This window comes from Pongo pygmaeus, chromosome 6 (assembly GCF_028885625.2).
Source record: "Pongo pygmaeus isolate AG05252 chromosome 6, NHGRI_mPonPyg2-v2.0_pri, whole genome shotgun sequence".
NCBI lineage: Eukaryota > Metazoa > Chordata > Mammalia > Primates > Hominidae > Pongo > Pongo pygmaeus.
In genome coordinates, this window is record NC_072379.2 from 85,929,064 (window position 1) to 85,942,316 (window position 13,253).

At 35.5% G+C, this 13,253-nt stretch overlaps 1 protein-coding gene across 7 annotated transcripts in view; it reads right to left on the reverse strand.

The window, feature by feature from the left end:
• The window catches only part of AKAP9 (A-kinase anchoring protein 9), a 166,820-nt gene that overhangs the window by 80,824 nt on the left and 72,743 nt on the right, over positions 1–13,253 (reverse strand). For all 7 annotated transcript variants that reach the window (XM_054493903.2, XM_063667569.1, XM_054493902.2 and 4 more), the window contains 4 exons: positions 11,368–11,506; positions 10,548–10,633; positions 5,274–5,388; positions 4,613–4,811 (listed from right to left, as the gene is read on the reverse strand). In XM_054493903.2, coding sequence (XP_054349878.1) covers positions 4,613–4,811; positions 5,274–5,388; positions 10,548–10,633; positions 11,368–11,506 — 539 coding nt within the window. The remainder of the gene's footprint in view (positions 1–4,612; positions 4,812–5,273; positions 5,389–10,547; positions 10,634–11,367; positions 11,507–13,253) is intronic.

Below are 13,253 nucleotides of genomic sequence, written 5' to 3' on the forward strand. Positions count from 1 at the left end.
ATGGTGCTGGGAAAACTGGCTAGCCATATGGAGAAAGCTGAAACTGGATCCCTTCCTTACACCTTATACAAAAATTAATTCAAGATGGATTGAAGACTTAAATGTCAGACCTAAAACCATAAAAACCCTAGAAGAAAACCTAGGCATTACCATTCAGGACATAGGCATGGGCAAGGACTTCATGTCTAAAACACCAAAAGCAATGGCAACAAAAGCCAAAATTGACAAATGGGATCTAATTAAACTCAAGAGCTTCTTCACAGCAAAAGAAACTACCATCAGAGTGAACAGGCAACCTACAGAATGGGAGAAAATTTTTGCAATCTACTCATCTGACAAAGGGCTAATATCCAGAATCTACAATGAACTCCAACAAATTTACAAGAAAAAAACAAACAACCCCATCAAACAGCGGGTGAAAGATATGAATAGACACTTCTCAAAAGAAGACATTTATGCAGCCAAAAGACACATGAAAAAAATGCTCATCATCACTGGCCATCAGAGAAATGCAAATCAAAACCACAATGAGATGCCATCTCACGCCAGTTAGAATGGCGATCATTAAAAAGTCAGGAAACAACAGGTGCTGGAGAGGATGTGGAGAAATAGGAACACTTTTACACTGTTGGTGGGACTGTAAACTAGTTCAACCATTGTGGAAGTCAGTGTGGCGATTCCTCAGGGATCTAGAACCAGAAATACCATTTGACCCAGCAATCCCATTACTGGGTATATACCCAAAGGACTATAAATCATGCTGCTATAAAGACACATGCACATGTATGTTTATTGCGGCACTATTCACAATAGCAAAGACTTGGAACCAACCCAAATGTCCAACAATGATAGACTGGATTACGAAAATGTGGCACATATACACCATGGAATACTATGCAGCCATAAAAAATGATGAGTTCATGTCCTTTGTAGGGACACGGATGAAATTGGAAATCATCAATCATTCTCAGCAAACTATCGCAAGGACAAAAAACCAAACACCGCATGTTCTCACTCATAGATGGGAATTGAACAATGAGAACACATGGACACAGGAAGGGGAACATCACACTCTGGGGAGTGCTGTGGGGTGCGGGGAGGGGGGAGGGATAGCATTAGGAGATATACCTAATGCTAAATGACGAGTTAATGGGTGCAGCACACCAGCATGGCACATGTATACATATGTAACTAACCTGCACATTGTGCACATGTACCCTAAAACTTAAAGTATAATAATAAATAAATAAATAAATAAATAAAAAACTAAGGTAAGATCAGCATTTAGGAACCATGGGAAAAAAATAAAAGGAGCAAATTATAAGTTTCATTTCTGGCAAATATAATTTTCCACACCGATTTTCATGTGCAACTATGCTGCTTTCTTAGTTTGACCCTCCTCTTGTCCACATATCCTTCTTTCTCCTATTCTTTCCTACCCTAAATTCTGTCCAAAATTGGCCAAAGTTGTCATCATCCCATTTCATAACTTATATAACTAAACCCCTAATGATGGCCATTTGATTGCTTCCAATTGTTCACCGTTACAAACAATGCTATAATACAGATCTTCACAAACATATCTTGGCACACTTCCATGGATGTTTCTATATGATAAAATCTTATAAGTAACTGTTAAGCTTAATATTTAATGTTTTAATACAGGGCCATATTCCAAAAAGTTTTATTAATTTTATTCTCATAATAGTATCATTTAAGTATTTTCTTAAAACTTCAGCAATCGGGGGTCAGAACAATTGTAAAACTTTGCTAGAACATGTATGTCTTTATTTTTGAGAAGACATTTTCTTTCAAATGTTATTGGCCATTTAGGTTTTTCCTGCTGTGAACTGCCTTCTCATGTTCTATGACCATCCCATGCTTCTAAAAACTCGTTCCCTTGTCTTTCTTCTCTGCCCTTTCCTGCTTCTTCTTTATTACTATTTTGTCTCTGTTTTCCTCACTGTCCCTTGTATATACTCCTCTGATCCTTGGCTTTATGTCCTGGATCTTACTCTCACAGCCTAGAAAATCCTCCTGATTATCTATCTGGTCATTATGATCTAAACTCCAAAAAGTACTACTTAGTCCACAATGACTTCATTCTTTAAGCTTTACAGTATTTGAAAGTGTTTATTACTCCAAACTGAAAAAAACAGTCTGGCGTAAACTTAATTCATTGTTCTCCTCTTGCAATTAAGCTCCTACTATCTGCAACCCCTGTTGATTTTCCTATTTATATGATGTACCTTCATTTTCCATATTCCCTAGGCTCAAGCAACACAGAGTTATCTTTGTTTCTTCCCCTCTGCTTTGTTTCCAACATTCCTTCCATTGCAATGTCTAAATATTCATCCTTCATTTCCATTTTGCTGTTATTACTCTAATAGGCAGTATTACAGATGTGCAGTGAAAAACGTCACAAAGACATGAGTTTAAATTCCAGCATTTTAGTTATATCACTGTTACATTCCCCAACCATTACCTTCAAAAAATTTTTTTGCAAGTAATTATTAACACAAATTTCCAAGTTCCATCTCAAAGCTATTGAGTATGACTCTCCAAATTATAATTCAGTGATCTTTCACTGTAAGTATTTAAAAAAATTATATTGAAGTTCAAAAACCTCCACTATTTCTGATGTATGGTCATGTTTAGAAACCACCAATCTCAAAGAAAATGGAAGCTTTATAAGGCTAAGCCCAATACCAAGCAAATAATTCCAAAGCCCATATGTAGGTTTCAAATAAAAAAGAGTAACAACTAGTTCCAAACAAGCAGACATTCAATATTTCGTCCACTATACAAAAAAACTGTGTTGAGGTTTTACTAGCAAGTGCCTAGGAAGACATCAGTCCTAGAATAGCAGAGCCAGCCACAGTTAGAAGAAATCTCTGAGGGTTTTACAGAGCTAGTTATATACTATAGCATACTTCCCAACTAAATTATAAACTGTTCATTCATTAAACAAATAATTTATTGAGTACCTATTATGTGCAGGGAATTATCTTAGGTGTTTGTGATATATCACTGACCTAAATGGAAAAAGAGCCCCACCCTTATAAAGCTTAAAGTCTTTCACCAGAGACGAACAATAAACAAAATAAAAATGAATCTACCCCCTCCAAATTTACATATATTTGGTTATATATATTTTATATATATATATATACACACACATAATATATATATATTTTTTAGGCGGAGTCTTGCTCTGTCATCCAGGCTGGAGTGCAGTGGTGCAAATTCAGCTCATTGCAACCTCCGTTTCCTATGTTCAAGTGATTCTCGTGCCTCAGCCTCCTGAGTAGCTGGGATTACAGGTGCATGCCACCATGCCCGGCTAATTTTTGTATTTTTAGTAGAGATGGAGGTTTGCCATATTGGCCAGGCTGGTCTCGAACTCCTAACCTCAGGTAATCTGCCTGCCTCAGCTTCCCAAAATGCTGGAATTACAGGCATGAGCCACCACGACCAGCCTAGTTATATATATGATATATATTATATAAAATGTGTATAATGTATACATATATAAATAGACAATATTAAGTAATATAGAAAAAATAAAGTAGAGAAATAGGAATCAGCATTCTAGGAGACAATTTTAACTTACACAGAATGGTTAAGAAAAGCCTCACGAGAACATGACACTTGAGTAATAATCCAAAGGAGGTGAGGGCGTTGGCCAGGCATGTGTCTGGAGGAAGACCATTCTAGGTAGAAGGAACGGCCAATGAGAAGTCCCTAAAGCAGAAGCATACTGATAATGCTTGTTTGAGGACCCCAAGATACTGTCACCAGTATCTTGGGGTCAGAAGACAGTGACAGACAAGTCAGTAGGAGATTAAAAATCAGAAAAGTAATGGGTACTCATCATGTAGGACAGAAGAGCTTTGGAATGATATAATCTATTTTAAATTTTAAAATTTTAAATTTCAAAAGCAAGATTCTGGCACCTGCTTTAACTGTGTTGAAAACAGACTTTAGGGAGGAGTTAGGGTAATCTAGTTGAGACAAAAGGATGGCAGAGACCAGCAAGGTTTTAAGGAGTGGTACAGTTTGGATATATTTTTGAAAGTGGAGAAAATAGGATGTCTTGATAGACTAGAAGAGAGGTATAAGAGAAAGAGAAGTAACGTCAGATGGATATAGCTGCAGAAGGAGCAAATTTTGAGAAGATCCAGAGTTCTACTTTGGACGTGGTGAATTTGAACATGAGACAACAAAGTGGAGGAAACCCTGCCATGACTGGAATGATCCTATCTTATATTCCTTAAGTATTCACCATATCAAAGTAGCAAGGACTAGGTACAGAATAAACTGCAAATATGTGCACATTGCCGATTTAATTAAGCAGATTAACAACAACCAACATCTTTATAATGTAAAAATTTAAGTAAAATTTCTATAATGTCTTTGGTTTACATCAACATTTTTTCAGGCATTTCAAAGATATATAATGATCTCTTGCTCTTCTTTCTAAAAAATGCTACATCCTATCTCTTTCCAGCAACTTTGCTTAAGTTACTTTTTAAAATAACCATTCTAGTTGATACTATAATTGTTACAAAGCTACAAATACTGTTGAATGAAGCTATAAGCAGATGAATACCTTGGCGGAACTGTGGACTCACTAACAGCTTGAAGCCTCTTCTGTAAACAGTGGATCTCTGCCTCATAGTTTCGTTCAGTTTCTTTCAATTGTTGCTGCAAAGAGGATATGAGGCTTTCTAATTCTTGAACTTGTTCTTCAAGCTGTTTAGTTTTTTCAAGATCTTGCAGAGAAGATAACTTGCTTTTATGATTGACATCTAAGTTATATAAAGAGACAAAAAATGCACATTTCAATATAAGTTTCTTAGTGAAATAGCATAATCGCTGTGTACAGAAAATATTAATTCTTTTTTGAACAAGTATGTTTTTAGTGGTAATGACTCTGGTTTCAATTTAAACTAATTCTGATGAAAACAAGAAAACATAAATAGTACAATTCAAGATCATCTTTTTGATCCTCATGCTGTAGTACTCCTAAATCCAACATTTTATATCTTTAAAATTTAAAACAATTTAGAATCACAGAACATAAGAAGGGGGAAAGGACCAAATAGATAAGTAGTCCAAATCTTTCATTTTAAGGATGAAAAAATTGAGATCAGAGAGGCTACAGTGAAATGCCGAAGGTCACTACGTTAGCTCACATTTGAAAGTAAAAAAGCAAATTACTCAATATTTGGTATAAAAACACCACATTGTGGTACATGATCAAAATTTACCAATGTCTTCCAAATTGGTCATCTGAGAATGGATTGATAAAAACTCTGTTTCCTCTTTTGGAAGGTTTTTTTCTCCAAATTCAAGTTTCATACCATCTGTCTGCTGTCTCCAAATCTATTGAAAACCACAGAATAAAAGCAGTAACATAAATACGTAATCTAGCAATTAGAAAGCTGTATTAAAGCAACTCTGCATTTAAGATGCTTTTTTAAAACCACCCAAAATTGTGGCACTCTAATACAAGCGTTTTCCCTTCTAAGTTATTCCCTGTTCTCTTCTGTAACAGTAATTCATATTCCATACCTTTCACAGCACTGAAATTATATTAGTAATGTTCTTTGATATCTAAAAGGAAGTTTATTTTACTACAAAAACAAGTGCTTCTGAGAATTTTGGTAGAAAGCTGATAACAATATTTATAGTATACCTTGGTCTTTGAAATTTCTATTCATACATAATAAATTTTATATTACCAATACTTGATTAATACAGCTTGTTTATCTCTAGATATATCCTATGTACAACCAGGTAACTGACAAATGGTATGCTGCTCTGTACAGTAAACAAAAAGAAAAGAAAATAATGAAAATAGATAAATCTCAGCTTATTTCCTTAACTATTAAAAAGAAGCAAGCCTGTAATCCTAGCACTTTGCCAGGCCGAGATTGCTGGATCACCTGAGGTCAGGAGTTCAGGGCCAGCCTGGCCAACATAGTGAAACCCCATCTCTACTAAAAATACAAAAATTAGCCAGGTGTGGTGGCACACACCTGTAATCCCAGCTACTTGGGGGGCTGAGGCAGGTGAATTTCTTGAATCTGGGAAGGGGAAGTTGCAGTGAGCCAAGATTGAGCCATTGCACTCTAGCCTGGGAGACAGAGCAAGACACTGCCTCAAAAAATAAGTAAATAAATAAATACATAAAACTAAGCAGCAATATGTCAGATACCTGTGTGTACTAATTTATTTATTCATCAAATACTTAATAATCAATGTGACCGGCACTGTGACAAGAGTAAAAATATAAAATCCATTTAAAAAATAACAATATATCTGCCTGTACAGAATTCATCAATCAGATGGGAAAATAAACAATTAGAGAACGGCTAAACTATAAAATTTGACTATAACAACAATGATACAGAAGACTGATGTGGATCTGAATAATTAAGGAAGTCAATTTTGATTTAGGCTCATATATTTTTGGCAATGATTTGGGAAGGCTATAAGGAAGAAAGAGTAAGAGTATTTGTGAAAGAATGACGTATGCCATAATTGACAATGATCTTCTTGAGGAGGGTTTAATTTGGATACGGAGGGGGAAACAAAGCTAGTTAAGTAAGATAGATCCAAATAACAGAATACTTTAAAAGCAAGGGGAAAGACTACCGACTTGCAAGACCAGATGAACAAAGGATACTGCAGAAGCAGCTGAGCAAAAGAAAAAAAAGCTATTTGCTAAGAAGGCTGTTTAACTGTTCACTACTCTTATACATCCTCTACCCAACTCCTGCCCCATGAGTAATTTCAACAGAGGATCTTGCCTCTTAGTTCCCAGGGAAAATAAAGATCATCAGGTAAATTATTAAGTTTCCAGTCCAACCTTTCTAACTCATTCAGCAAACATTTATTAAGCCTTTACTGTATGCTAACACTGTGTTAAGAGAAGGAAATAAAAATAAACAGAAGATTCTCTTATTCTGAAGGGTTTAGAATAATAGTGAAAGAGGCAGAATGGTAAACAATTATATAACATGAAAAGTAATGTGATACAAATGCAAATGTGTATAAGGAGCTATAGGAACATGGAAGAAGGACAGAAGGGTAATCAAGTATTTAAAGTAACGAAAAAAGAGAAATGGGATAAGCAAGGCCTGTACTGTTGCTAAGGGAACAGAGGAAAAAATGCCTAAGCCTAGGAAGACAGGTAAAGAAGATGACACAGAGGGAGTAAACATTTGAACTAATTGGAACAAGCAGGAACAAACCAAAAAGGCTGGGAGGGGATGGGCAGTATTATGCAGAAAGGGCAGCATGCAAAGAAGCCCAGGGTGCCAAAGATCAGGGTGTATTTGGGAAACAAAGTATTTCAGTATGGCTGAAATGAGGAGGAAGATTAGAAGATGAAGCCAAAAGGTTATAGGCAGTGATGTATTGCAGTCCTGATCCTGATCCCAAAGTAACTCTGAAATGCCTCTGTAATTGCAGCTAATTTATTGCACTCAAATATGATATCCTCTTATTACCCCTTGTGCAGAAAAGACATCTACCTGTTTGCTATATTCATCTACCTGTTAAGCAAACGTATTTATCTACATTTCTATTTTTTTTTTTTTGAGATGGAGTCTCACTCTGTTGCCCAGGCTGGAGTGCAGTGGTGCAATCTTGGCTCACTGCAACCTCCAACTTCTGGGTTCAAGCAATTCTCCTGCATCAGCCTCCCGAGTAGCTGGGATTATAGGCCCATCTCACCATACCCAGTTAATTTTTTTGTATTTTTTTTAGTAGAGATGGGGTTTCACCATGTTGGTCAGGCTGGTCTCCAACTCCTGACCTCAAGTGATCAGCCCACCTTGGCCAACTAAAGTGCTGGGATTGCAGGTATGAGCCACCATGCCCAGCCTTACATTTCTCTTCCAAACCCCTACTGAAATGTTGCCACGGAAAACTATTTTATATATGCATATGTATATATTACATATACATGTAAAATAGTATATATGTATATGACATTCCTTAAACTAGTTCATAAATCCCATTAATTTATACATTTCTTCAGTCTAGTGACTTCATTACTTTATTCCCAGTACACAGAACAACCTGGCATTTAATTAGCAAATAATAAATATTGGCTGTCCAGTCTGTCCTCAGATCTAAGGAATAAATAAATAAATAAATAAATGAATAAGTAGGTCGGGTGTGGTGGCTCATGCCTGTAATCCCAGCACTTAGGGAGGCCAAGGTGGGCGGATCACAAGGTCAAGAGTTCGAGACCAGCCTGGCCAACATGGTGAAAGCCCTTCTCTATTAAGAATACAAAAATTAGCCAGGTGTGGTGGAGCGTGCCTGTAATCCCAGCTACTCAGGAGGCTGAGGCAGGAGAATCGCTTGAACCTGGGAGGCAGAGGTTGCAGCGAGCCAAGATTGCGCCACTGTACTCCAGCCTGGGTAACAGAGCAAGACTCTGTCTTGGAGAAAAAAAAAAAAGTAAAATAAAATAAAAATAAAAATTATTGACTGTATAACTGAATGAGAACAAAGTATAAGTTTTTCTTTCATATTCTTTGTACTCCCTTCAGTGTATATTTCAGTATGGTAGAAGACCAGGAGTGAAAAGAGAAGACTATCTAAGACAATCCCCAAGTTTCTGGTTGAATGTTGTTCCTTGAAACTGATATGAGAGGAGAAGCTGGTTTAAGCAGCAGAAGTTAATAAATTCAAATTTCAATATGCTGATTGAGATATACCTAAAAGATTTTTGAGTAGAGATATCTGATGAGATATATGACTCTGCAGCTCAGAAGGACTGACCTAAACATAGAGATGCAGAAGCAATGAAAGTAGATGAAAAAAGCATTCAGATTACGAGGATCAAATAAAGGTCCCTGGTAATATAAAGAGGGTAGGTAAAGTCCAAAATGGAGGCTTGAAAAGCTACAGAAGCTAAGGGATGAAAATGTTATCAGAAAGCAGCAAATACTACAGTAGAGAAATAATAGATTAAAGTAAAAAGAAAACTAGTTCAAGATAGTACACTGAGCATGTGTTTATATCTGAGGTTACAAAGTGAAGGTTTGAATTTTAAATCCAGTCTATAAAAGTGCTCTTTTGGGGACAAAACAGTTGTTGTCTGGCTGCTTTCTGTTTCCCAACCTTAAAATAGAACGTTTGGGGTGTGTGTGTGTGTGTGTGTGTGTGTGAACGTTTGGGGTGTGTGTGTGTGTGTGTGTGTGTGTGTGGTGTGTGTGTGTGTGTGTGTTTATATTTTTAGAAATGAGGTCTTAAGCTCTGTTGCCCAGGCAGGAGTACAGTGGCACAATCATAGCTCATGCAGCCTCAAAATCCTAGGTTCAAGTGATCCTCCCACCTCAGCTTCTCAAGTAGCTGGGACGACAGGCTTGTACCACCATGCCTGGTTTATACTCCCTAATATTTTTAAAAGAAAAAAAAATCATATAAAATTAATAGATTAAAAGTACTAGCAACACTGGGCCCTGATTCCTACTTAATGGCAACAAGATGCACAAGCTGGGCAGCCGCCTCTCCTTTTGGATGAGGCATGTTTTCTCCAGGTTTCACTTGGCCTTCTTCATTTATTTTATTAGCTAAGTTAATGTAGGCATTTACATTTGTGATTACTGACATAAACCTCCTCCCTTTCCATTACTCAATTAAAATGATAAAGAATATTTAAAAGGCATAAATCCATAATGAACAAGAAAATAAGAGATGAAACCAAAAGAGATTCTAGTCATATAAATCTACTGGAGTAGGTTTATCGATTTTTGGAAAGGCTAGATAAGGTTGTACTTAATTGCACAGAAACAGAGTAGAGAAGAAGAAACAGGAGGGAAAGAAAGAAGGGGAGAGAGATGGAGAGGAAGAATTTCAGCCAAAACATAAATCATCAACATTATAACTTTCACTATCAATTAAATCTTTCAAATCTGCCTAAACATTTTAATATTAACTGAACATCAAAAAGCACCCCAAATAAATAGACACAGACATCTTTCTGGATTTCTTTCTACATGAGAATTACACTTATCCTTGCCAATATATGCCTTAAGTTGTTTTACTGATGAGTTAATAAATTACACTGTGCCATGTATACTATCTTACCTAGTTTTCTATAGACTTTAAAAAAATTGCTTGAAAATAAAATTGACATATATAATGCTGTGTGAAACTAATTAGCTATGTGCTAAGCAACTAAACTCATTATCAGTTTTCTCTAAAACAGAAGGCCCACTGCTTTAATTTTATATTATATGTAAAATTAAATGCAATTGTTTCACACAGTTTACAAGTTGATATATTATATATATTTTAACTTACAATTCTGAAAACTCTCTAAAGGGGTTATTATGCGACTTGCAGAAATTCTTTCAGCTTACCAATATAAATTATCTACTACAAATATATGTCACTTTTCCCAATCTCCTTTTTCATGTTCTCTTACTTTAGAAATTCTTGGTTGATAAAAGTGGCTTACAAAAAAGCAGACAATACAATAAATGCAAATATTACAATACATTTTCCATCTCACAGACCTTGCTTAGTCGTGTTTGAAGTACCAAGAGTTTGTTGTATTCTTCTGTTACTTTGTTGAGAAGAGTGTGCATATTTTCTTGAAAGTCTGAATGGTAAACAAACAATTACAATAATTTCACTTCACAGTAAAAGTCTGCATCTTTCAATAAATATTATTCACCTATTTATAACTTTAAAAAATTGCCTGCTAGAAGTAAACCTCAGATATTTAGTAACTAAAAATTGAAACCTCATTCATGTGAAATGCCTGCTATGAAGATAACTTGAAAATTTCATATTAAAATATGTTAATTTCTTTTGGTAGTCATTAATTTATACACATTTTGTTCATTATCTATACAAATGGACAGGGCTAGGAAACATTTTATCTGTGAAAGAACATCAAAAAACTGGTGATGTTACTATTTGTTAAAAAAAACTTATAGCAGATCTATATTAAGAAAGATACTAATATATTTTTTATTTCTTAATGTCTATCTTACTCATTTTAAAGCAAAAGCCATTGATATGAACTTATTCAGTAAATACAATAACTTTTAAAAATTTGGATCTATAGTATAAAAAGTTAAAAGAATTAGGATAAGGAAAAAGATAGGAGTAGAGAGATAGAGGACAGACAATAGTGGACAGCTCCAATTATATGCATATCACCATTATCACATTATAAAAATTTAAAATGTATATTAAATATGAGATTTCATGAATCTGAAAGGAGGATAAAATGTTAAGATGAAAAACAACTTGGCTGGGTGATTAAATCATCATCAATTAATTTAAGAGGATTAAATACTGTTTAACAGTATGGTAAGCTTTTATTACCTTGAACTTCATATCTATAATCTTGTAATTCTGGATCTTCATTTTCAGAACTGTAATCACCAGAATTCTCTTTGTCTTCTGCATTTACTTCACATTTTAAAGCAGGAGTATAATATTCACCAAGGACACTGCATAAAGTCTGTTAACAATAAAATTGTGTATTTTAAGGAATTTAAATTTTGATTTCTGCTTCTAAAGATTAAACATTATTCTCCTAGATGCAAGGCGGTCAAAATGGCACATAAAAATAATTAAGAAAACATTCTCTCCATACCCTTATCAATCTGCAAAAGAAACAAGTCTAAATCTCTCTATCTCTCTGGCATGAAATCTTCTTATATCAGGAAGATAATAAACTTCATTGCACAAAACCATAATTTTTTCTGCTTCCTTATAATAATAAAATTTATCTTATACTTTAATCAACCACTTCCCAGCTTGGATCCTATTTCTGATGTTATCTCTGTAATCTCAAATACCTTTGAAAAAACACCACAGGACAAGGATGGACGTTCAGAAATGCTGATCAGAAAGAAATCTATAAATTCTAAAGAAATCATATCAAGCCAAAGGGTAACATTCATATACTTAAGATAACATTCATAACACATGAGGCCAGGCGTGGTGGCTCATGCCTGTAATCCCAGCACTTTGGGAGGTCGAGGAAGGTGGATCACCTGAGGTCAGGAGTTCTAGACCAGCCTGGCCAACATGGCAAAACCCCATCTCTACTAAAAATACAAAAAGTAGCTGGGCGTGGTGGTACGCATCTGTCATCGCAGCTACTCGGGAGGTGAGACACAAGAATAGCTTGAACCTGGGAGGCAGAGGTCACAGTGAACCGAGATTGTGCCACTGCACTCCAGCCTGGGCGACAGAGCAAGACTGTCTGTCTCAAATTAAAAAAAAAAAAAAAAAAGATTCCTAACACACGAGAATAGTTTTATGTAGTTTATATACACACACAAAAATTGAAAATATTTGACACATTGTTCTGGTTCTTCTCCTGAGCAACAGACACTTCTATCATCATTTAAAACAATACATGCCCCATAATCATTTGATAAGCTCTCAAATAACTTTTACCTTTGTTCCTCATATAACTAAAAAATTACCACCACCAACTTCTAGACTTAAAAATCAAATTGTTTATTGCTATTTCTTCAGATTTCTTGAGATCTGCTTAAACTATACTGTCAATTAATAATTAAGTTTATTAAATTTTCAGCATAGCCCCTAAGATGCAGTTTTCTCACATTAGAGTTGATTTTAGAAACCTTAAACAATTACCCAATTTACAGACAAAGAAACTGGGACCCAGAAAGATGGGTGCCATCTTAGTGTTTTGGCTCACTCTACACCATCTCCCAGGATGTCTCCATCTTGTCCTTGTAACTCATCTACGGCAACATCAACAATTAGTGTCCGTTCTACAGGCGAGATAATTTACCTGAATTTCTTTTGTTTCAAACCGATTACAGGAAAATTTTTAATGTTCATTTTAGGTTAAAAACTCAGGAATACTTTCTAAGTACAGTTCTGAAGGTAGTGGAGAAAACTAGGCTGGGTGATCATCAAATTAGTAGCAACTTATAATTTAGCACTCCTTGTGTAAAAGTACCTTTTATTTATTTTTTTAAAATTTATTATTATTATTTTTTTGGGACAGAGTCCCACTCTGTTACCCAGGCTGGAGTGCACTAGCATGATCTCCACTCACTGCAACCTCTGCCTCCCATGCCCAAACGATTCCAATGCCTCAGTCTCCCAAGTAGCTGGGACTATAGGCACACACTACAACGCCGGACTAATTTTTGTATTTTTTTGGTAGAGACCGGGTTTCACCACGTTGGCCAGGCTGGTCTCAAACTCAAATGATCTGCCCA